Source organism: Naegleria gruberi (assembly GCF_000004985.1).
Source record: "Naegleria gruberi genomic scaffold NAEGRscaffold_45, whole genome shotgun sequence".
NCBI lineage: Eukaryota > Heterolobosea > Eutetramitea > Acrasida > Naegleriidae > Naegleria > Naegleria gruberi.
This window is the reverse complement of record NW_003163282.1, coordinates 305,447-330,171: the sequence shown is the minus strand read 5'-3', so window position 1 is coordinate 330,171 and position 24,725 is coordinate 305,447. Positions and strand designations below refer to the sequence as shown.

General features: G+C 33.7%; 10 protein-coding genes and 1 non-coding gene across 11 annotated transcripts; 4 read left to right on the top strand and 7 right to left on the bottom strand.

Annotated features, from left to right (window-relative positions):
* Positions 1-1,681: 1,681 nt before the first annotated feature.
* Positions 1,682-2,690, top strand: NAEGRDRAFT_80894 (uncharacterized protein). The gene is made up of 3 exons (XM_002673684.1): positions 1,682-1,746; positions 1,792-1,940; positions 1,988-2,690. The coding sequence occupies exons 1-3, from the start codon at positions 1,690-1,692 to the stop codon at positions 2,667-2,669; spliced, it is 888 nt and encodes a 295-aa protein (XP_002673730.1). The 5' UTR covers positions 1,682-1,689; the 3' UTR covers positions 2,670-2,690.
* Positions 2,691-2,819: 129 nt separating this feature from the next.
* On the bottom strand, positions 2,820-4,331 carry NAEGRDRAFT_71305 (uncharacterized protein; the record flags this gene model as incomplete). The annotated part of the gene is made up of 1 exon (XM_002673609.1): positions 2,820-4,331. One exon carries the CDS (start codon positions 4,329-4,331, stop codon positions 2,820-2,822), a length of 1,512 nt encoding a protein of 503 aa, XP_002673655.1.
* A 496-nt stretch (positions 4,332-4,827) lies between these two features.
* NAEGRDRAFT_71304 (uncharacterized protein) lies at positions 4,828-6,870 on the bottom strand (the record flags this gene model as incomplete). The annotated part of the gene is made up of 1 exon (XM_002673608.1): positions 4,828-6,870. The coding sequence occupies one exon, from the start codon at positions 6,868-6,870 to the stop codon at positions 4,828-4,830; it is 2,043 nt and encodes a 680-aa protein (XP_002673654.1).
* Positions 6,871-7,250: 380 nt separating this feature from the next.
* On the bottom strand, positions 7,251-8,694 carry NAEGRDRAFT_80893 (uncharacterized protein; the record flags this gene model as incomplete). Its single annotated transcript, XM_002673607.1, has 2 exons — positions 7,251-7,629; positions 7,719-8,694. The coding sequence occupies 2 exons, from the start codon at positions 8,692-8,694 to the stop codon at positions 7,334-7,336; spliced, it is 1,272 nt and encodes a 423-aa protein (XP_002673653.1). The 3' UTR covers positions 7,251-7,333.
* Positions 8,695-8,945: 251 nt separating this feature from the next.
* NAEGRDRAFT_t507 lies at positions 8,946-9,017 on the bottom strand. Its single transcript has one exon. It is a non-coding gene; the product is annotated as a tRNA-Glu (tRNA).
* A 1,006-nt stretch (positions 9,018-10,023) lies between these two features.
* On the top strand, positions 10,024-10,626 carry NAEGRDRAFT_71302 (uncharacterized protein; the record flags this gene model as incomplete). Its single annotated transcript, XM_002673683.1, has 1 exon — positions 10,024-10,626. The coding sequence occupies one exon, from the start codon at positions 10,024-10,026 to the stop codon at positions 10,624-10,626; it is 603 nt and encodes a 200-aa protein (XP_002673729.1).
* Positions 10,627-10,810: 184 nt separating this feature from the next.
* NAEGRDRAFT_51501 (uncharacterized protein) lies at positions 10,811-16,162 on the bottom strand (the record flags this gene model as incomplete). Its single annotated transcript, XM_002673606.1, has 1 exon — positions 10,811-16,162. The coding sequence occupies one exon, from the start codon at positions 16,160-16,162 to the stop codon at positions 10,811-10,813; it is 5,352 nt and encodes a 1,783-aa protein (XP_002673652.1).
* Positions 16,163-18,045: 1,883 nt separating this feature from the next.
* NAEGRDRAFT_71300 (uncharacterized protein) lies at positions 18,046-19,593 on the top strand (the record flags this gene model as incomplete). The annotated part of the gene is made up of 1 exon (XM_002673682.1): positions 18,046-19,593. One exon carries the CDS (start codon positions 18,046-18,048, stop codon positions 19,591-19,593), a length of 1,548 nt encoding a protein of 515 aa, XP_002673728.1.
* A 77-nt stretch (positions 19,594-19,670) lies between these two features.
* On the bottom strand, positions 19,671-20,615 carry NAEGRDRAFT_71299 (uncharacterized protein; the record flags this gene model as incomplete). Its single annotated transcript, XM_002673605.1, has 1 exon — positions 19,671-20,615. One exon carries the CDS (start codon positions 20,613-20,615, stop codon positions 19,671-19,673), a length of 945 nt encoding a protein of 314 aa, XP_002673651.1.
* Positions 20,616-20,695: 80 nt separating this feature from the next.
* On the top strand, positions 20,696-22,963 carry NAEGRDRAFT_80892 (uncharacterized protein). Its single transcript, XM_002673681.1, has one exon. It carries the CDS (start codon positions 21,206-21,208, stop codon positions 22,817-22,819), a length of 1,614 nt encoding a protein of 537 aa, XP_002673727.1. The 5' UTR covers positions 20,696-21,205; the 3' UTR covers positions 22,820-22,963.
* A 226-nt stretch (positions 22,964-23,189) lies between these two features.
* Positions 23,190-24,515, bottom strand: NAEGRDRAFT_51498 (uncharacterized protein; the record flags this gene model as incomplete). The annotated part of the gene is made up of 1 exon (XM_002673604.1): positions 23,190-24,515. The coding sequence occupies one exon, from the start codon at positions 24,513-24,515 to the stop codon at positions 23,190-23,192; it is 1,326 nt and encodes a 441-aa protein (XP_002673650.1).
* Between the last annotated feature and the right edge of the window lie 210 nt (positions 24,516-24,725).

The window sequence follows — 24,725 nt, the reverse complement described above, 5'->3', positions numbered from 1 at the left end:
GGATTTTTTTTTAACTTTCAATGCGCTTATTGCGATATGGTAGGAGAGGAGGTGCGATTGTGAAGGAGATGTTGGAGATGTTGGGTGCGGATAGGAATTGATGAATATTTTGATGAATGTTTGGAGGGAAGGGACAAGATGAAGATTAGTAATTGGTAATATTGCTGTTATGAATTTATTGTTGTGCTGAAGAAGATTGAACAAGTAGATGAAGAATAATTAATGTTGGGAGAGGATGTAAAAATTTGACCTCCCAATCTAGCACAAAAACTTGAAAAACAGATAGGGAGTGTTCTTGATGATGCTCATAGGTGGTGAATTTTGCTCGCTTTGCATTTTACTAGCAGGTTTGTCAAAAGTATTTCCAACTTTTTCGATTTTACTTTCAACTTCTCTGTCATCACCAATGGTAGATGTGAATTAACAAAACATTCCCAGGTGATATTATTGATGATAAATAACATGGCAATGATGTTGTTCTTGTTGTATTTCATGTTGAATATGATGAAAATATTAAAATTAATATTTTGATAAGAATTATGTTGAATTGAGACGTTCGCATACTCTCCATTGTTATGTAAATACTATTTACCAACAAGCATGAAGGTTTCACTTCATCATTTCCATAAAAGTTTTTACAAAGGTAATCTTTGCCTTCCAAAATCCGCAATTTATCATAAAATCCAATAAATCCAATTCCTATCACTTCCTTTCCATCCTATCATGCTGTGTATTAAATGGTTTTTACCATCATGCAGAATTACTGTTGAAAATCATCACAGAAGAAGTAGAATTTTCAAGAGAGAAAATTTTTGTTGTTTTTTCTTTTGAAAATTTTGCCGAGTTTTCTGGCAAAAAAATTTGAAATTTTTTACAGAAAGAAAAATTTATCCCCTCTAAATTATTCATCCTTTATGTGAAAAATCGATTATCGAGAGCATTTCTTGATGACACTCAAAAGTGTTACACGTGTTGGAAGATGGCATGATATAGAGACAATGGGAATTTAATTTTGTGTAAAAAAGCGGAATTGGGAAGGTAAAGGTTGAATGTTTGGAAACTTTTGTTGAATTGATATTGCTACTATATTTGCTTGTAAATAACATTGTGAAGTGGATGCGAATACTTCAATCAATTCTGATGACAAACATCTTATTCATGAACTACTTCAAGACATTAATGTAATTTGATATTAATATTTCAAATTTCGGGGTGATGAATGGCTACGGCCATATCACGATGAATGCACCTCATCCCGTCCGATTTGAGAAGTTAAGCATCGTCGAGCCACATCAGTACTGAGGTTGGAGACAACTTGGGAACCTGTGGTGCTGTAGTCTTTTTTTCATCTTCAAAGAGAATCATAACCAAAATCAAAGCATCAAGTTGGAGGAACAATTTTCATTAAACAGACTAATCCTATTCCAACTTATTCTGACATTAGAAACAGATTGGTCTCTTTGCCGTAGTGGTGGCTTAACCTTTCCATTCTTAGATTTGAGATTACAAAAATTGTGAATATTTATAGTAATTGCACACAAATTAGATCAAAAATAGCATACTAGCAGCCATGAATTTCACTTTTTGTAAAGTTGACTTACCAATTTCATCATACTCTTTAGGTTGCTTGACATTAATTAAATTTGCCTTTCGAATAGTTTAAACATTTAAAAAAATAACAATAAAACAATGCAATTCTGGGTTCAAGACGTTCAACCAAAGTGGTTACCTGAAGGATTCCAAGTGGTAAGTTTCTCATTTCTTTAACATATCTTTTCACACATTTAAAAGCCAACCGAAATGTTAAATCAGGTTCAACAATTATGTAAACAAGCCGAAACAGCTTATAATCAAGTCGATTTGGAACGTAATGGATTCTTGAGAAGAAGAGAATTCAAGAAGGCAATGAAGAGATTGGGAATTAACAAGTTTGAAGCAAGGTATGTTATCTTGGTGGAATATTTAAATTTCTGACATTTGACTTAAGACACATGTTAAGCTTTGTTGATAGAGAACGTCTCAAAGTTGTCAGTATTAAAAACTACGTCAATGCCTACTTGTTCATCAAGAGTGGTGGTTTGAATCACATCAATGCTGATTATCAAGGTCCACTCACTTCCTCAGTTGACCAAAGAACTCACATGAACAATACAGATCCAGGAGAACCATTCAATTTCGCTCAACTAGCCAAAAGACATTTATCCAACACCACTCAACCACTCTCATTCATTGCTCAAAACATTTTCCAACCAATTCCTCGTCCAAAATACGTCGTCGGTTACACTCAATCCATGAAAGCAGCCAATGGAATGTATCTTTGCTCTGAAAATGGAAGAGTCGTTGCTGATCGTCCAGTAGTTGGTCCATGGGAGAATTTCTACCTAATGTCAGATACTGATTGGACTGATTGGGTGTCAATTTGTGCATTGAGAACTTGGTGGCATACTTATTTGTGTTGTGATAATGATAATTCAATTGTTGATAATAGAATTGCAATTGGAGGGTGGGAGAAGTTTACTGTGGAGGTTCATAGTAGTGGAACAAGTTTCAGGGCATGGACTGGGGGTTATTTGACAGCTGATGCCGCTGGAAATGTTTCATTTAACGCAACAAGTATTGGTCCAAATGAAATTTGGACTTGTAAAGTACTTAGTTCTGTATATCTTTAAAATAAAAGTTTATTTAATTGATGCACTTTTCAATGAAAGACCAGCAAAGAAGATGCATTTCATCTTACAAGTAAGCCTATATCAGATATGATAAAGTTAGAATATTTGTTGTTGGATTTTCTTCTATTTTTGAAATCTTTTCTCCAAATATCAGAAGCATTTCTTAATAACTGCTTTTCCTTGATTCTCAACCATAAAATTGTTGTTAAGAAATATGGTGAAAAGCTTGTCTGTTAAAAGTAATTGTCCTTTAACTTTAGTAACAAAGCATGTATCTTCCAAAGATTCAAGATCACCATTTAGTATAGCTAAGACTGTGGCTGAATCAATTACAACATCTCGGTCGTATATTTTCAATATTTCTTCTACTAACTTATTCAAAGATTTAGTGAAAGAAAGTTTTAAATCGTGCTCATATTTCAGTATCTGGCTTACATACGCAACGTTTAGATCTGTGCAATGTGATTGTATCATAAGGGTTTCTTCTGCTGTTATAGAACTTCTATTCAAAGCACCCTTATGAAACAATGTTTTAAGAGATTCTTCAACACGTTTTGGTGAATTGGAAAAGGGAATATCATAAACAATTGTATTGTCAAAGAAACTCAATCCATTTCTACATGTCTTTTCCATTGTCAAGTTGAACATTGACTGGGTAGAGCCTGTTAGAATGAATGTACACTTGAGAAAGTCTCTTGACTTGATAATTGTTCTCAGAGAGTCCAAATATTTTGAATCAATTAATTGAATCTCATCTAGAACAATAAACATATGAGAGTCAGAATACACATCGAAAAATCTGTGAATATACGTTCGTACTTCCAGAATAAGCTCACCATTTTCTTTAAATTCATGTTCTGGATGGTAGTTAATTATTTCACTTAAATGTTTCTTCAGTTCGTGATACAAATCCCTGATTGGATTTCCATTCTTTACCATCATTAAATAGAAAACAGGAGCTCTTGACAGTTTTGTAAGGCCTTCTTGTTCCCTCTTTCGATTAATTGAAGTGGCACAAAAATAGGGAAGCACATATTTCGAACAAAGTGTTTTTCCTGTTCTAGGCTGACCCTTAACTTCAAAAGACATTCTACATCTCTGGGCAGATCCCAATACTAAAGGTATATGATGAATTGCTTTCTTAAATTTTGAAAGATTATTGAAAATGTACCAATTTCCATCATTAACTTTGTAAATAAACGTGTCACTATTGTTAACATGCTCGTGATCAGTTGTAATATCTTCAATACTTGATAGTGCATCTCGTATTTTGGCTTTTCTCCATAGAAACTCGTCCATTCTCTCTTTTGAAAATGGAAATGCTTGCTTCGCTTGATGGCCAATAAAGTCAACAATATTCTCGGCAATATCAGCTCTTATTCTAAAGGTGTTCACCAAGTTATTTACGACATCTATTTTGTTATGTTTGGTGAGCATATTCAATAGTGTCTTAATATTATCCTTATTGAAGTTTTTTCGGATGAGAGGTTCCAATAAGGAGGTGTTGGCGATCTGGTATTGTTCCGATATACAGAAAAGAATGTATTCTATGGGAACATAAATGTCCAAGTCATTATACTGTTGAGTATTGTTCATATTAAAATAAAAGTAACCAGCAGAACAAAGAACCACCAAAATAGCAATGCAAAGAATGTTCCACATTTTTTTTAAACAATCGAAAGTTCACCACAAATAGTCTCATCTTTGTTAATGCATGAAATAGTTTTTTCATATAAATTGAATATCAATCCATTCCTTAAATTAAATTGAAGAATTACATGTAGGAAAATAAAAAAATAATCTTTGATTATTTTCTCGGTGGTTTTAAGAGATGAAACTTTGAAAATTGATTCTTAGTTAGAGTACATATCATTCCACCTATGATGAAAAATGTAAAACTCAAATATTGGGGATAGAGTCAAAAATTAATCTCGAGTGCCTGGAATTGAATATTCAACGTTTGCCAATATTTTTTTATTGGTACTGATTGAAATTCCAATTAGCATGAAGTACTTTCCACTTTTGTTATAGTATCTGCCTCACATTCATTCTTAAAATATTGAAAGCACTATTCAATTATACATCCTTACTGTGAATAGGGATTAACTTCTTTCTGTGCATCACTGACTATTCTTCATTAGCTGATATCAACCAACACCTATTTTATACATTCCAGCACAAACTGAATTTCCTCTTTCATCCTTTCCAAATATTCCTTCTCGTAAATGACTGTCAACTTTAATCTTATAAAAGCTTCCACTAAAAGTTCAGTTGACTCGAGATAACATTCTTGATAATTGCTATCCAGATTTGATTTCTTGAAATATCGAACAATTGCAAAGTAATTCTGAGGATATTTCTGAATTAAATCCATCAATGTTGATTTTGGATGTTGGGACAAGAAAATGTAAATTTCCAATAATTCCAATTTGAATTCCAACACTAGAAATCGTTTCATAATTTCAATACAGACAGATCCATCATTAAATGACTTGGAAAAGAATATATCCATCTCTTCCTTGAGTTGTTGAATGTCAGTTTTCTCCTTCTCCTTCTTGAAAAATGTCATAATTACAAGAAACCAAAGTTGTAAACTATATCCAACAGTAAAGAGAATTTTACCACATCCATACAGGGCATATCCAAAACCATTGTTCAAATACAGTTTAGAAATGGGTCTCGTACTCACATATAAAGTAGAAGTGAGATAACCTCCAGAAAGGGAAGAAAGTAAAAAAAACAATCCTGCCAAAATATAAATCACAACAAACACCAGAAATTCACCATTATATCCAAAGCTGTCATCATGTAAAAAGAACCACCTGAAAATCTGCTTGGCACTCTTTAACTTTCTTGCAAATTTAAAGTTTACAATAATGTGAACAGTCATTCCAATTCCAAGTAAGATTAAATAGCTAATTCCACAAATAATTGAAAAATAAGTATAAAAATCAACCATATCAACATATGGAAGATTAGTCATTATTACGGCAACGACAATTGCTTCTAAAATCAAAACAGAAATAATGGCTATTAGAAAGTAAACTTTTGACAGGAGAATCTTCATCAATATTCCATCTCGTTTCGAATAAAATCTCGAATACATCAATCTAGAAATATAATACCTCATCCCCTGCAACAAGTGTAGTGACATGACCACAATCAAAACTAATTCCTCAATTAAGGCATCCCATTCAGGATCATAATAGAAAACATTCAAAAAAATATTTGTTATCCCTTGCAATATATACATGCATGAGGTAAAGTAGGGAATAATAAATCGACTCTGTATAATACGGTGCTTTCTTCTACATATCAATAGAATTAAAACCGTACTAAAGTCAACCAATCCAATTGAGATGGCGATTAATTTCCAAATATAGTATTGAGGTCGTGAATTATAAGTTAAATCATCACACTGAGGATCCCATGTTCTATTCGAAAATTCACTCATTGAATAATTTGTAATTAATGGTATTATATAATAAGGGTTTCCAATAAATCTCAATTCAAATTTTTGAGGATAAGAATACAAGTCAATTAACATGACATGCATTTGTAATCCTGTTTGATTTGATTGATCCAATTTGATGGGTATTTCCACTGTCAAGTTGGTCATTTTCCATGAATATTGATGAAACTGCTTTCGTCTAGTGAAATTCCAATAACTTTCTCCAATCAATTCGTCCAATTTCTCATTAGCATATCCATCTGTGCAATTCGTTGAATATTCACTTCCATTCCTCGTCAAACAAAATGCTCGTGGTGGAACTTCAAAGTCTAAAGCTCCCATATTCTGATAATAACAAAATAATCGATATCTGACATTGTCAGACATCACATGTTTACCAACATTCATCTTGTAATTATCAGTATTGTTTAAATGCTCGAAAATCCAATCATCATCCGAGAATAATTGTATTGCCAAGCAAAGAGTTGGTGACATTTTAGATAATCCAATTTTTAAATTATTACAAGTGACGTTTTGGCATTCCAAGGACCATTCAAATCTAATTGGATCATCAAATGGTTTAACCATACATTGGGATTGATTAGCATACACGGGCCGATAACTTTCCTTTAAATCTATCAAACTTGATGTGTGGCAGTTGACTTGAATTAAAAACAACACCAACAAGAATATAATGAAAAAGGTTGTATGAGCGGATCTAACCCAACTAGCTCTGCCAACTCGTTGCATTTTTTCTAATTTGTTTGTTGACAAGTAACTTTTTCTTGTGAGTTTGGATAACAGGATATCTATTTAGGAATACTTCTTTCCTTTTACATAAAAGTGACTAATTTTGTCAGGTTTTTGTTTTTGCATTTTCATAAGTGAGTGAAGGAAGTGAAATGAATGTTCAGAATTTTTCAAATGGAATGTTATACTCGTTAATACTTGAGTATCGATATGATGCTTTCTCTCTGATTCTGATTAAATCTTTTGTCTGTATTTCAAGACTTCCACAAGTTTAAAATGTGTGATGAACTATTGGAAGTATAAATTTATGCAATACGAAACATTATTAGAATGTCAGGTAGTTGCACAGCGACATATGTTATCACATCAATGACATTGGCCAAAGTCATCTAATAATTTATTCTTCTTATTGTTGTACAACAATGAATGACCAATATCATGTTAGTGTCAATGTAATAATAAATTAATCAGATTTTTCCTTCTTTAAAAGAATTGGCCATTGATCTGGTTGAACGATTTGAGTCTTGTCCATTTCAGTTAAACCCTTTGAAGTTTCATAGAAACGGTTAGCACGAGCAACAATACCCCAATCATTATTTCTAACACCTTGTCTGATCATTTCAGCATTAGCCTTTCTGGAAATAATCTCACGAATATAAAATGGTTGATTTGGTACAAAGTGATGAATAATGTGAGTGGCACCAAAATTAAAGCAGAATAATTGGAATGGAATCATTGTCCAATGATTAATAACTTGTCCTGTTATTATGAAAAGCAATAATAATAATATTAAATATTAAATATAAATATATATAAATATTAAATATTAAATAATAATAAAAACAAACCTTGATAAAAAACATCACCTGCAGGAACATCAGCATAATAATGACAATAGGAAGCCATTAAATTTAAACAGGATTGTCTCAAAATGTTAGGTAAAATAATCAAGACACCCAAATCTCTAACAATTGGCCAAGCCCACAACGGTAAATACAAAGCAGGATCATATTCGGTGAAAGTGAGACCAAACATTGAACGAATATAACTGAAGAATAGGTGCCAAACAATTGCGAATGAAACAACGCTTGGAGCAGAAGTGAATACAAGACCCCATCTATTCCAATTATCCATATTATCTTTTTGAACATCTTCAATAATCATTGTATTGGCCCATGGAGTAATAATTAGTGCCCAACGTAAGAAACCAAATGGTAGACCACCACCAATTAATCTCTCTTCAAGATCAGCCTTTGATCCAGAAACTTGATGATGACGCAAATGAATAAACTTTCTATACCATGGAGTAACTGAACATTTAGCTAGGTAAATGAAAAAGTACATGACATGATGAACCCATTGATTAGTCTTGAAATACAAATTATGAATCAAATCATGTTCCAATTCATGCAAAATGGAAGCAGGTAAAGCAAGCAATGGTACAACCAATGCCCAATGAAGACGTCCTTGTAAATACAAGGTAGCAACACCAATCATTGAAGTAACACCAACGAGAAAGATTAACAAGCCCAAAGCATCTTGATATTGGAGGAACTTGTACTTTCTACGAAGACGAGCCTCTTCATTCTTGATAGTATTACGAATAGACTTGACAGCAAGTGTGGTATCCTTTTCATGAAGGAAGAGATCATTAGCTTCAGCATATTTAACCTTTTGCAAGTACTCTTCAGTTGGTGCATAGGTTGGTTTAATAATTAACTTGTTAGTTGGAGTAGTTGGAGTAGTTGGAGGACTACTAGCAGCAGCAACAACACCATTGGTGTGGGTTGGAGTGTTAACACTCTCAGTAAGAGTTGTTGACATTTTTTAAAGAATAGAATTTGTTTACCAATCGCCCCCCATCAGATATTATTATTCGAAGCAAGGACCAAGTCCGGAATGAGACGAATCATTTTTCACCTTTGAGAAATCAATTTGATGAGCTTATTCAATAGGACTGGAAGAAAGGAAATTAGGGAAACATTGCTGATCATCTTTCCACAACTTGGTTTAAAGTTGGTTTGAAAAATATTGTTAGTGCTCTATCCCAGGTCAATGAAAAAGTTAAAATGATTCTCCCATGCCGGGAATTGAACCCGGACCTCCTGGGTGAAAGCCAGGTATCCTAGCCATTGGACTACACGGGAATCTTGTAAATTATGAAAATATTACTGCAATATTTCATTGCAAAGCATCTTTCTGAATTACCTACCTTACCTGATAGTGGCATTCAATATATCTCATTTCAGTAGGGAAGCCAACAACAAATTAAATTACAAAAAAAAATGAAAAGAAGTTTAAAAGACAATGAAGCTGGCAAATATGAAGGACAAAAAATTCGGAAGGAAAATCAATCATCATCTAACGCAACAATGGTGATGAATTGTTTCCCGATAGAATTAGGAATTTTAGATGAAATTTGTAGCTTTTCCACTTTGGCTGATCAATGCTCATTGTATGCCACATGTAAATCAATACAAGATATTATGGATAGCAGTGTTAATTTTGAATATCATCATCATTCTAGGAAAAATGTTGTTTTAATGAAAAAAGCATGTGATGAGTTTGATTCCGAAGTGGATAAGAGGAATTTCCTGTATGGTATTATTTATAGATTGAATGCTGAAATTGATTTCTTGAACAGTAATGAATTAATGGAGAGAAATCCTTTGTGGTCCATATTTTGTAAAGATGAAGCCGACACTGGAAATGGTTCTTTTATTGCATCCGTTTTAAAGTTTCCCAAAAGAGATTCAGATGAGTGTGTATTGATTAATATCGACTTGACACGGTTTCAATCTACAAAGTTTCTTAGAAAGATTGTGGTTTCATGCAATGGCACACTTCTTATTCATTATGACACAGTTGGACGCTCTAGAAATATAGTGCATGTCCAAAAACATGAAATAGATAAGATATTGAGTGAAACTAATTTTGGAGCCAATAAGAATGTGGAAGAATTTATTACCACTCTTCTTCCAACAGAAGATCGTGAGGACATTGCATTTATCATTAAGAAATACACAAATGGGGGAACTGGCAGAATGGAGCTCAACAAGTTTGGATGGTGTACAAATGCAAAAAGTATTAAGGGAATTAACTTTGGATCGCAAATAATTGACAAGATCTCTAAACTTGAAAAAAAAAACGATCATGTCAATATTGAAATTCATTCAATCAAGCGCCAAAAACTTGTCCTGTAAGAGAATAGCAGAGATCAGAAAACCCTTACCTATTTTCAACAACTTTACTCCATGTTCTAAAGTGGATGTCATTCGAGTTTTTAGGGGAGTAGAGTATTACGAAATGGTTGAATTTACACTCAAAATAAGGGGAAATCTTGAAGAACAGTTTGAATTCTTTTATTTGAAATACAGCTGGGAATACTTTAATGGAGATGAAACTTTCGTTGATGTATATTTATCCTTATATTTCGACAATCCACAAAATTCAAAAACACTCTATGCAAATAGTTCTGAAAAAGATGAACAGTTCTTGATTTCAGACTCTTTCGCTACGAACTATCTAGAAGAGATTGAGAAAATATTAGGAAATGGAACCAGTGATGCTGAGGCACTTTTGGATTTATTGTTTCAATACCTAACTGGCTGTAGTAAGAAACTCTTTTACATTCGAGATTATTACTACAATCCTGGTACGGAAAGCGGAGCTAGTAGAAAGGCATTCCAACTCGTTAATGGAATATCTACAGCACAAGAGCTTTGTTTTGAGGAGGACTTTTTTGATTACGAATAATTGAAAATTTGACCTTAAAATATTAAGCGATATTATAGGTTGTGAATAAAATTAGCTCCACCAGCAATTATTTCGCATTTTCAAATAAATATTGGAATTTCAGACAAGAGAATGTGTATTGCTGAAATTCCAAATCAACGGGCGAAATAAACAATTTAACTTATGGCTGGACACATTCAATTATTTATTGTTGGGAAGTGAATAACAAAGAAGCACTCTTCTGTGCTGAATACATTAGTGGATTGTTTTTGAGATATCTATGATGCTTATCATTCAATAGATAAGTCTTGACAATTCCTTTTCCTTTCACATCTACTTCTCTTTCCTCAAATTCATAACCCAAATCGAAAACTCTTTCATAGGTTGATCGTGAAATTTGAATTCTTCCATTCTTTGATGTTGATTCCATACGAGATGCAGTATTGATTGTATCACCCCACAAGTCGTAGGCAAACTTTTTCATTCCAATAACACCTGCCACAACTGCTCCTGTGTTAATTCCAACTCGAATATTGATCTTTGCCTTGATAGGCGATGACTGTTCTTCAGTTGGTTGATATTCTTCTTGATTATCAGTCACCGATTTCCTTTCAGCATTATTGGCATTGAAATCGTTAATGACACCAAATGTTTCAATAGCAAATTTGAGAACTCGTTCTGGATGATCACTTGTTGCTGCACCTGGAAGTCCTCCTACACAAAAGTATGCATCTCCAATAGTTTTGATCTTCTCCAAATCATACTTCTCTGTTAGTAAATCAAATCCATTAACAATAGAGTTTAACATCATCACAAGGTCAGTTGCTTGAAGTCCACTACTGATTGCAGTAAATCCAACCATATCTGAGAAGAAACAAGTGATATCATCCAACTTTTCAGCAATGAAAGTGTGTCCACTCTTTAATCTCGAAGCAACACTCATTGGTAATATGTTTTTCAGTAAATTGTCTGATTTTTGTTTCTCTTCACTCAATAGTGCATTTTGTTTCTTTTCAGATGTTAAATCTTTAAGACTGACGATTAGGATTGGCTTTTGACCTATTCCATCACTAACCTTAACAGCAATTAAAGTTATTTTGCATGGGAATTTTGTTTGATTTCTTCTGATGCAGTCTAATTCTAAAACTTCGCATTGATCATTAGTTTGAATTTCATCCTTCTTTAGGTTATTTTCACCTGTCTTTTTCTTCATTAAATGATCCATACAATTAATGAGCTCATCTTTTTGTGTTGGCTCAATCAAATTTCCCATAGAAACTCCCAACACATCAATTGATTGCATACCAAACATTTTGAGGGCAGCTGCATTGAAAAATTCAATTTCAAACTTGCTATTACAAATTGTGGTTCCCTCAATGTTGGAATTGAAAATATTCTTCAAATCTTCAAGAGAGGAACCTCCAACAAAGCCTTCCTTAGAGAGCAGAGATTTCTTCTTCTTTTCTGTCTTGGTAGTATTGTATAGAATAAAGTTCTTCAATTGTTCATTTCTATCAAGAACATCAACTGGAATGTAGTGAGCCATTATTCTCAAAGTGTGTAATTGACCATCATAAGATTGATAAGTACTCTGAAGGAAAAAGAAGAAGACTGTACATAGCAAGTAGCTGATAATTGTACTAATGATTGCAATAATGTAGGAAGCACTAGAGGTTGCATCCACAAATTCTTGAATAAATTTCACAAATTTGCTTGTTAAGGATAAAGCCATTCTCATAGCATTGTTATGTCTCAATTGTAAATCATCCGTTGGAAGAAGAGTTGTAGTGCTAAGGGCAGCTTGTTGAAGTGCATACTGTTTCTTTGAATCTGTAACGAGCTGAGCAACAGTTGTCAAATAATTACCAAATAATTCTTCAAATCCAACACAATACTGATAACTAGTTTCAAGGCCATATGTAATATTGTTTTTGGCCATATAATCTGTGCAATTAGTAATTCCAGTCACAATTACTTGATCAACATCATCAAATTTACCAAGAATAGCTTCTCTTCCAGATGCTGCATCTCCATAAATTAATTTTGACCACATACTACTCAATTGAGGAAGTCTTGTGTTTATACGTGCCACTAAAAATGCTTGTAAACTTGCAATATCTATTCCATATAAACTTGGATCTCCAAAGGTTACCTTTCTAGGGAAAGAACTGGCTAGAGGTGATTTGGTATTGGAAGTCTCACTAGCAACAAAGTATGTAGCTACTTCTCCAACTGCAAACGATAATCTTTGCAAAATAGCAGCTGCTTGAACTGTCAATCTTACACTTGCCATCACCTGTGATGATGTAATTGAATTTTCATAACTTTCAACAAATAATAAAACCAAACAGGTTACTGTAACTAGAATGATAAGTAAAATCAAGCCAATAAGTATGACACTTGGTTTGATTCTATTAAGAGAAATACCTTTAGATTGAGAATCAGCAACTTCTGTTGTCTTCTTATCTAAGGTATGATAGATCTTTCCAATAACATCTTTGCTCAATTGCTTCTCATAGAGTTTCATTATTCTCTTCATTGAAGTCATTTCAACAAGCATAAATATCAGATAGGCAAAGCTTGACAATAGGAAGAAACCAACCAATGTAACAGTATAATAGATCAAAAGATTGATGGTATCATTAATTGTACTTGTTGATCTATCGAGATATTTTCCACAAAATGCATCATAGGCATTACTAGCTCTCTCAATATTACTATACAAAACCATAAAATTATAGTTTGCCAATGGATTAAAATAGGTAGAATTTGCTGCCAAGTCAAGATTGAGTTTCTTCTTGGCATATGTGATATTAATAGCTTCAGAGGCCAATAAATATGTGTCTGGTACGTCTGCGTAGAATTTCTTAGTGTACTTGATCATATTATTGGTAATTTCTTGAACTGAAATATTTCTAATAGTTAAAGCTCCATTATAGTTAAACTGTTTGTCTTCATTTGGGTATGCAAATGGATAAACATTTTCTGAATAGTCGATATATGAGTCACTATCGAATATCTTACTTTGAGCTGTAGAAACGAGAGTATCATAATAAGCCAAATCGTCTAACATTCTTTGTTTGTGACTTGTGACATAGCTTGATTTTGATCTTGTTTTGGTATTTGATTCAGGATTAATAGCTGGCCAAACATTTTCAAAAAGCATGTAAAAGTTCATCCAGTTCTGACCAGCCCTGACATTTCTAAATACTGAGAATGGAGCTACACTAACTGCGCAAACCTGTTGCAAGTAAGGAATATTGTTCTTGGAAGTTTTAGAGTAATAAACACTAAGTACTAACGATGCAGTGATAAAACTGAAACATAGCAAGCCATATAATAGAGTTGATGTGAATACGAATCTATTGGATCTTTGATTTGAGATGGCTGTTTTGAAAACTTGCTCCTTTTTTACCTTTGGATTATCAAAGGCACTTTCCATCTCATCTAAATCTTGATCTTCAACTGCCTCTGCATTTCCAAATTTGTATTCATTCATGACAGGAACAACACGATTACCACCTCTCTTTCCATTATTACTAAAGGTTGACATTCTTCTCTTTCTTTTCATTTCCTCCTCTTCAATAGAATTGGCTTCGTTATAGTATTGTTGGGCCAAGTCGCTGTCAAACTCAAAACTTTCAATGAAATTGGCATATAATCTGTAAATTGTCTTGTTATTTTTGTGGTTGTACATTAAATTTTGAAGTGTTGTCCTACAATCAATAGTGAGAGAATGAATGGCACGATTGATTTTTTCAACAGAATCATAATTGATCTTTTCAGATGCCAACTCCTTCCAAAAGTTTCTGTGCAAAGTTAGAAGAATGTTTTGATTCTTTTCTAGCAAGTCGAGTTGAGAGCTCAATTCAAAATTGGTTAAATTCTTAAAGTTGGTTTGAGAAAAGTTCTCAACTTGCTTAATTCTCTCCCGTATAGTAATTTGCTCTAATCCATTTGGATGTTGTTTCATTGCACGTTTGAGTAGGTTGAGAGAAAAGACAGTATTATTGCTTTCATTCCATTTAGTCTCCAATAATATTGACGAATAAATCAATAACTTGAGGTCATTGAATGAGTTGTGACTAGCTGCTCCCTTCACAAATGCTGAAGACAAGTCACTATTAGTGTATGAAGTGCCTTTGGCATCCCTTGCCTCTAGAATGGAACACTTGAACATGTGTCTCAATAGACCCAACAGCTTGGCATCTTCTGCATCGCCATATATATTCATGGCATTCTTTTCTATGAGAATGAGTGGAGAAATAGGATCAGAGTTAATAGCTGTTTCATCTTGTTGAACCCAGTTCAGTATAAAACTTCTAGCTCTTTTCAGTTGAATTCTTTGGAAAACTTCCAAAATAGCCACTCCAATAACAAAGAATAGAATCATCAATCCCAAGGTCATGAGAGACCAGCCCAGTGTTGGATCTGATGTATTCAATATATTTGCAGTATTAAGAGAGGACGCCACCACGGATCCAATACTTGCTCCTACTTTAGCCAAATTCATACCAAAATAAAGAGAATTATCAATTATTCTGAAACAAGGAAGTGAATAACCAGCAATAATGGTTGCTATCACACTGAGTAATAATTGTAAGGCAGCAGATATGTACATGTAATTGCTTGGTATCAGTTGGCCAATAATTAGTTGTATCAATGAAATTACTCCAATAATTGAAGTTGGAAAAGAACTTTCAACCATCAGTGGAGTTCTATTGTGTGGATTGGAATTTGCCGTTATAGATTCTGAAAAGAAATAAACAGGTAACAGTATCAAAAGGGAAATTACTGATATAATCATCATGATAATATTCAAATCGTCTGTACAAGATTGTGAGCTATATCTTCTCAAAGAAGGGATTGGATCACCATCTACATCATAGGCAATAGAATTACAATCCAATAAACCAACCAAAATATATACAATAGGGAGAGAGAAAGTCTTGACAAAGAAACTGAGATAGTAAACCAAAACCTTGAACTTGTTAAAATGCTTGTTTGGTTTCGTTGCCAACCTTACTCCCACAATATACAAAACTGCCATGGTTAATACAAATAATATAGTTGCAATAGTGATGGCCAAATATCCATAGAATGGAATGAGATGAACCAGAAAGGTATTTGGAAAATTGAGAACATGAATCAATACATAGGTTCCATACTCTCCCCAACCATAATTTCCCAACGTAGGTACAAACACCTGACACCAAAACATGTATATAAAAACCAATAGATAGGAAACATAGCATCGCCATCCTTTCTTTGGTGAGCTATCTTGCAAACTGACCAAAGTTGTGGTAATTAGCAATTTGGTTTGACCTCTAATTCCTCCCTCACTTGTTGTTGATAGTGTATCAGCACTTTTAATACTTTCAGAGCCAGTATGAGACATGGTACCAGCTTTTGAGGGATTATACTCATTCCCAGTTGCTCCCATCGAATAGTGTGATGATGATTGTTCTGCAAGTACATTCTGACTACTTGATGCTACCTCTCCTAATGAAAACATACTTGTAGAAGAAGTGGGCAGAAGGTATGGATTCGTACTCATATGATGATGAAACCTTTTTTCTTGTTGTTTTTGTGGTTCATTGTACAATCTGAGAGTTTCATTGGACACTCTCACATTTTAAAATTACAATGTTTGATGTCTTCCGAGTAATGGCCAATGATATTACTGGACATGGTAGGAGAATGGATGGAAACGTAATTTCATTGAACCTCTCTCTACTGTTTTGAAATGTTGAATTGCCAAAACTTGATCAGATGATGAATATGTTCCATCACTGCTCATCAGAAGCTTTCTTGATATCGGGTAGTGATAGAATTGAAGGATTATGAGGTTTCATGCATGAAATAGGAAGAACACACTTCTAGACTTTTTAATAAGTATTCGGAAACTAACTAATATTAGTAAATTCCATTAATGTGAAGATAAGTTCAGCATTGAGAGAGATGATGCAGGAGCACAAATCATTTCTATTTTTTTTCAAGTTGTATTAATGTAACGGACAATGATGGAGGGCAATCACTACTCAGTCTTCTCTTCTTCTTCGGAGATTAGACACTGGCTTCTAGTGAACAAGCTTATTATTTCAATCAATGACTACTGTTACCAATGAGGTGATCAGAATATTCCTAGAATTTGGATGTGATCATGTTTTATTTGAGAGTAATTTATTACCTTGACCCGAGTGCTGGGAAGCATGGAGATTTAATATTATTTCATGGATCATGCAATAATCGTGTGAGTAGAAATCTCAAATATCACACGTTACGAACCAATAATGCCTTACATTTCTCAATTTTTGATAATTGTATTTTATCTTTAATTATTCCATCAGAATTAATTATTTCTTGCCCAAAACAGGGTTTTCAGTTTTATGGAGTAGTTTCTGCTGCTTTTTCATACAGTTTCAGCTTGTCTATTTCTTGGAAAATCAATTTGGATAAGAAATTGACATTATTATCAGATGTGAATATTTACGAATCAGAGTTTGATAAGGATATGATCAAGGAATTTTATTGTCGAAGAAGAAATAAGGCTGGTAAGGAATGTGACTCTCTCAGGGAATGATTCAAATGATTCAAAACCTATTTTGACTTCTGACCTTTCTCCACTCCCAACAATTTCATGTAAATGTTTCATTTCTCAGAATACAAGAAATCATCTCAATATGTTGAAAGTGTGAAAAACACTCACTAATAAGAATAACTGACTTCATCATACCAATATGTCCAAGTGTTGATGACATTTGTAAAATAGATGCACCGCATCTTTTTCTCAAACAGAAACACTTTCCCGCTCACCAACTTCGTCATGTCCAACTTTAAAAAAAAAAGGAGCGAAATCACTGATGATGCCCAACGAGTGTTCGAGTAAGGAAAGCAAATTTTTTGTATGCAGGCTTTTTAGTAAAAGGCTTTAAGGACTTTGGCAAGGATGGTGTTAAACACCGGCACTGCTCAGGTTTGAATTATAATATTTTAATTTGTTCGTGATAGTTGCCGATAGGTGCTGACAGCGTGTGTTAGAGGAATCTTCACAACAAAAAAACGACAACATTTCTGGGCGGTGATTTTTCATCAACACGACATTAATTTTTCTCAACAGTTGTTGCAAGATAAGAAAACCAAAGGAGACTAGTATCTCTTTGACAGATTGAGAAAAATCAAAAATTGAAAGGTTTTCAACGTACGGGTTTGACCACCTACTCAAAAAGAACTTTCCTTGCCAACAGCTTGTTATTCTAAAGGATTAGGAAACGAAAAGAGAAAAGTGTTGAAAGAACATTTTCCATACGAATCCCAAATAATACTTTGTCTAACGTCTATAGAGTTGGATTTTGCGCCTGGCAGATTCTCAAAGTAAGGACTATTTCAAGTCAATTTCATCATATCAAAAAAACGTCAGTACTCAACCAACAACTAATCATGAGTGCAACAACATCAACCTTGGCTGTTGATAAATCCTTCTCGGCTACTACCACGAACATTCCTCTCTCTACATACACAACTGAACAACAGAAACTATTACTCTCGTTGAGAGATTATTGTTTTTCATATGAAGCATTTCTGGACGAACCAGAAACTAAACAAGCCTTGCTGCAGTTCATGAAAATTATTCATTGCGAGGAGAGTATAATGTTTCTAGATCAAGTTAACGAGTATTATAGAAAGCGATCTGCTGCCAATAAGTGGAATGCGTTGCAACAAATTTTCATTACTTTTTTCAGTGGTAATTCTGTTCACGAGTTGAATTTACCTCAAAGATCAAGGGAAGTTATGGAACAGAGCTTTATGGATCTGAACGACAAGATTACTCTAAAAACACCAACAAATTCTTCAAATGCCAGTAACTCAACTCTTCAACAGGTGAATATTGACAGTTCTGATCTTCAAGAATGTGAAGAAGCGCTTAAGAAAGCAGAGAGCTATATTCTAGTCAATATGAAAGAACACGTCTTTCCAATGTTTTTGGAATCTGACACATTCAAACAATTTGTTTGCAAGAAGAGCAAACAATTCTTGAACCAAATTGGTACTGTAAGAAATCTCTCCCACAGCTGTTTTGTGGAATCATTGATGGATATGAAGAGTTGTGAAATTACAGTTGACCAAATCAAAATGATCAAACAACATGTATTGGAAGAAAAGTTCTGGGATTGCATCTATAGTAAGGATACTTGTTTTGCATTTTTATCATCGAACAAGTACATTCTGGGAGAGGAAGAAAGTAAGAAGGGTATTTACTTTGCCAAATCTCAAGTCATTTTCCCTTATACTGTGGAACAAATGATGAATATTATGACAAATACTACAATTAGATTGGCATCTGATAAGAATTTGGATAGTATCAAAATTGTGGGGTATCTGAATAAGTCTGGAGGAGATTTACTTTCATCACCTCCAAAAAAATACAAGAGTAGTGAGTCCCTGTCATCACTCAACCATTCACCACCAGCCTCACCACATAGTACACATAGTAATCATAGTGCCTCATCAGATTCCCTCCTTTCTTTGAACAAACTTTCTGGCAAGACAAGATTGGCAACTGTTCTCACCCATGAGGTCTACAAATTGGTGTGGCCTGTTAAGAATAGGTACTATGTTTTGGCTCAATCTATGGTTTATGACACTACTGACAAGTTGTACATTGTCGCAAAGAAATCTTGTGAACCACCAAATTACAAATTGTCGGAGAAGGATGCAATTAAGGCCCTGGATATTGGTGCTTGGATTTTCATGCCTGTCATGGTAGATGGAAAAGAGCATTGTAAATATATTGAATTAATTGGTACAGATCTTAGAGGGTCGCTTCCAAACTTTATAGTACACAAGATTGTCAAGACAAGAGCCAAGAACTTTTTCAGAGAAACCATGAAAGTAATCAAACAAACTAAATGTGATATGTATACAAGACCAGCAAACTCTAGCGGATATTTCGAAACATTGGATGAAAATGGCAGTATAGCCCTTTAATTTTGGAACGGAATATTATTTACTTATTTACTGTACAATAAAGAGTTTTAATTTTGATTTTTGGAGGTTGTGGCTGGTTATTTGAAATATTCCAGCTCTGTAATTGTGATTTTGGCCTTTCCTAATAAATCCTGGAACCTACTAGGAAGTTTACACTTTAGTGATGGGTTATGGTTCAAAATTTCACTTAACTTCGGGCATGTAAACGTTGCAGTGTCAATATTCAACTCTTTCAATTGTTTGAGTTTTATGAATGAATAAAATGAAGGTGTGGCAGGTGAGAATGATTTAGAGCTCTTATCAATGAAAGTGAGGGAAGTTAAATTTGGTGTGATGATAGGCAGATCAGTGATGAGCTTGGATTTGTACTTTTTGTGTTGTCCATCAAAGTACTTGGTGGAAAAAACTAGATTTACGCAATTAGGGAATGAAGTTTCATGTAAGTGAAATATACTTCCAATGCAATCTATGAAATGTAAGCTAGTCAATTTTTCATTGAACGGTTTCAAAATTTCCAAGAAAGAACCCTTACATTTCACAAATTTGAGTTCTGACAGGTTTGTTACTTTGTTGAGTGCAGAAATAATTTTCTCCTTATTCTTATCGTTAAAAAACAATGATTCAAAGGTTACACTCTTCAAATTCTTCAACTTGTCCAACATGATCAGATCCTTTTGAGTTGCCAACTTTTTAGGTTTGGAAAAATTCAATTTAAATCCTCGTTGTTGATCCCTTTTTCTACCAACTCCTGGTTTCTTGAAATTGGTTCTAGCAATATTTGCTTTATAAACTTCACTTCCAACAATTCGGAACGAATTCAAGCCTTCCATAATTTTATCCTTTGTTTCATGATTGAGTAGAATAAGTCTCATCACATCTTTCGGATGATATTCAGAAATGAAGGGTATTATTCCGTGTACTAGAATTTCTCCAGGTAAATCTACAATTCCATAGCTACTACCATTTTTTCCCATTACTGTCGATATATTTTCTTCCATCAATGTATGATTGTTACTTTCCATATTTTACAAAAGAATAGAAAAAACTTTCTGTGTGGTTGCGTGTTGCGATATTTTTTTGGCCTTAAAAAAAAATAGAAAACCCAAAAACTAGCGTTTGATGAAGATAACAAGTTGTGCGTGAACAAGGGAATGAAGGAATAGATGAACGTAAAATTCAAAGTTACACCTCAAGAATGGATTGGAATGTTCACGGGATGAACCTTGCTAATATTGTTTGATTTTTTAAAAATAGATATATTATTATTGGTAATTGTTGAGCATCATCGGAATGCATCAGAAGAAATGATAAGGTTTTTATCATATATTTCTTTGATAAATTGATGAACAACACTTGAAGATTTCATATAAAAAAACGATTAAGAGGTTGAGGAAATTAGAGAAAATGAATTTGATGATGTTTTTTGTGGTAGTGTTTCAAATAGATATAAATGGAAACATCAAACATGTAATTTGGGCTACTAAGAAGAGATAAAGAAACTTCCATCATGCACTTACTTGAGAATCTTGGAGAATCCTCTGAAAACAGAAATTCCATCGATTAGGATTTTTTCAATAATACGAAAGAGAAACTCAATGAAAAAAAACTGAAAATGCATCATGCAGAACAACAGGTTATCATTGAGTTAATTGATTTCAATGAATGCAATTCGTTGCAAACACTTCTCACTACAAAACTTCAATTGCAAAGCAAGGGTTTTGTAAAGTGGTTCACCAATAGAGAAATCTATCATAAACACATAAGAAATTGGAAGAGTAGTCATTACAATAGAAGTCACTTGTATATTCCAATTGAATTTATTGAGAATAGAGAAACTGTCCTGTCAATTGTTGATAAGGACACTTCAGTTTATAGAGAATATTTGAGTTTAGTTCCTTCTTGGAAGAATGATAAGGAAATTGTAATGAAAGCTTGTCAGCAGGGCGGATTTGCTCTGACGTTTGCCTCTGAAGAATTGAGAAATGACAGAGATGTTGCCCTGTCAGCAGTCAAACAAAATGGATTAATGATTAGTGAAATTCCTCTGGAATTGAGAAATGATAGAAGAATTGTTTTGGAAGCTGTAAAGCAGATAGGCATTGCTCTTTCCCATGCTCCTTCAATGCAATCAGATGAAGAAATTGTTTTAGAAGCCACAAGACAAATGACATTTGCATTTAGATTTGCATCAGAAGTCTTGAAAAAGGATTACCAATTTATTAAAAAAGTGGTTAGTGTAAATGGAATGGTTTTGGAATATTTGAATGAAGAGTTCAAAGGAGATATTGATATTGTCAAACTTGCCATCTGTCAAAATGGATTAAGCTTGAGATATGTGGCCCACTTTAATGATGATGAAGAATTAGTGAAACTAGCCATTAACAGCAATGGGCTTGCTCTTGGTTATGCATCTGAACGAATGAAATCAAATATACAAATTGTAAAACAAGCTATCAAGCAAAATTCATGTGCCATTGAGTATGCTTCTACAGAATTATTGGAATTAAATCCAGAAATTCAACAATATTCCGAATCAATTGCTAACCAAGAGAAATCACCAAATATGAGATTGCATAATGATTCAAAGGTTCTTTATAGAGATACTCAAAACTTAAAGTTTATAACAGGTCAAATGAAAGGAGACATTGAATTTGCTTTAAAAGTACTGAAACAAAATAATAAGGTATTCCAAGAGTTCCCACAGAAACTTCAAGAAAATAAGGAGTTTGTTATTCAGGCTTTGAAGCAGGAGCATCCAGATCAAATTTTAAACCTTTATTCTCAATTATCGGAAACTTTGAAGAGTGATGTAGATATTCTGTGTGAATCTATCAAGATTAATCCATCAGTGATTGGTCAGGCACCTGATAATGTATTTTCAGATAGAGAGTTTATTCATACACTGGTAAAACTGAACGGCTTCTCTCTATGCTATCTGAAACCTTTTATTAAACCTTCAGATAGGGAATTGGCATTATCTGCAATTAGACAGAATGGATTGGCACTCATGTTCTGTTCCAACAGATGGAAATTCAATGCAGAGATGATTATAGAAGCTGTCAAGCAGAATGGGTTCATCATTCCTTACCCATACAGAGAAGAAAATCAAGTTTACAGAATTTTATTTGGTGAGAATTTCTTAAAAGAATTAAGACAAATTAGAATGAGTAGTTGCTACATGGATTGTTATATTCCTGATAGGTATTTAGATAGTAGAGTGTGTTAAATACCAACAGCAATACTAATGTACATTATAGTGTATTTTACAGAGGTGTGTAAATTATGATATTTCAGTATTTTCTAAATCAATGTTGCAATACTCTTTACAATAGTTATGCAACAGTCTAGATAAATTATCATTACTTGGATTAATTCCATTCTTGTATTGGTTAGAGTCAGTTTCTGATTTTTGAATAGCTGAAAGAATATCATCCACGGTTTTTTTTGCAGCCATTTTGTTGTACAATACAAGATTTGAATTTAACAGACCTCCAGAGTTGAGAGTTCTGTATTCGACATATCTTACACGATTCTTATCGACCATATAATACAATCTTGCCCCAATCATTGGCACTTTGATCAGTTTCTTATTTTCCTCATTCAAACCCTATTACATTTGTGTTAGCTTTTAAAACATCCTTACTTACATAAACATAATCACGAGATTTAAACAAAATGCAACTCTCAACCATCTTGTCTGATTGAAACTTGGCCAAAGTTGAGTAAACCAAATGGAGTTCTCTAGTGCTAAACATTGGGCCAAACTTAAAGATATTAGACATGAACACTAATGGATATTTCTTCTGGGAATGAGATTTATCAATCGAGGAATAATCATGAAACCTTGCTTCTTTGAAAAATTGATGGAAATGAGCATCACTACAAGTTGCTTTCGTAATCTTTGCAACTGAGGTGTCTAAATATCCTACAGATTTGAGAGTTTTCAATCCCAACTTGTCACTCGAACGGTCAACCGATGAAATCCACATGGAAGTTTCAGGACATCTCGAATAAGTAAGGGTCCACTCTGTGGAATGTTCTTTCCCAATGAAATTTGTATAATTCCAGTCAGATGCAATCACATGCTTTTGATTTAAATCATCTTCTTTGAATATGAATTCTTCATTGGCCTTTGATAACTTATCTCGTTTCGTCTTGTAAATCTTGATTACATATTTTGGAATAATGTCAGATTGGAGTCCTTTAGCAAACCACTTGTTAATCTTTTTTCTATTTGTGAACTCAAATTCATTGAACCAATCAGAGAGTTCCAGGAAAAACATTGAGCAGATTAGTTTCACCTCATCAATAGTTTCGGATTCTTCTATTTCTTCTTGCATGGAAGAAGAACTTGTCAGTTTAGCTTGATTGTGAATGAAATCTTTCAAATATTCATGTTCAAACAAGTTAGCCTTCTCTAAAATCAAGGCTAATTGTTGTGTATAATAATTCAAGTTCTTGACATCTTTCGTCTTTTCAATTTCAATCCATTCGAAAGGTACCATCCATTCCAATACAAGTTCACAAAATAAATTCAACATGGAAAGCACTTCACTTCTCGTTTTCCAGGCTACCTTCTCTGTTAGTGGATTCAAAAAGTGCTCAAGGAATAATATTTTCAACTCCATTTCCATTGATTTGTGAACTTTCTTCTCAACAAAACCGAGGAAAGCCTTCTTTAACCAACCTATCCATTCTAATTGTGATTCTATAGGCTTCTTGGAGATGGAGAGTTCCATGAGTGAGCCTTGTGAAGTACTTGCTCTGAGATTAGGATTTGATCCACTTGATGAAGAACCTGATGAGGAGAATCTTAACGAAAGCCTAGAGCTACTATTCGAAATTGAGTCTGCTGTTGTATTGGTGAGTGTTGGATTGATAAGAATCGAGAAGGCTACAATATCAATACTCGTGCTTGGCATTTTTTCGCGTGTTGAAAAGTTTCTTAAACTGATAACATCATGTTAGTATTTCTAAACAAATCGAAAATATGAAAGTTGACATTTGAGTTCGTTGCCTAATCGACTGAATCGATTCGTCATACAAATTCATGAAGTAAAATTATTCCAAATTCCACATGACATGATATTTATATTGGAAACTTCACGATTCATGCAGTGAACATGCATTCT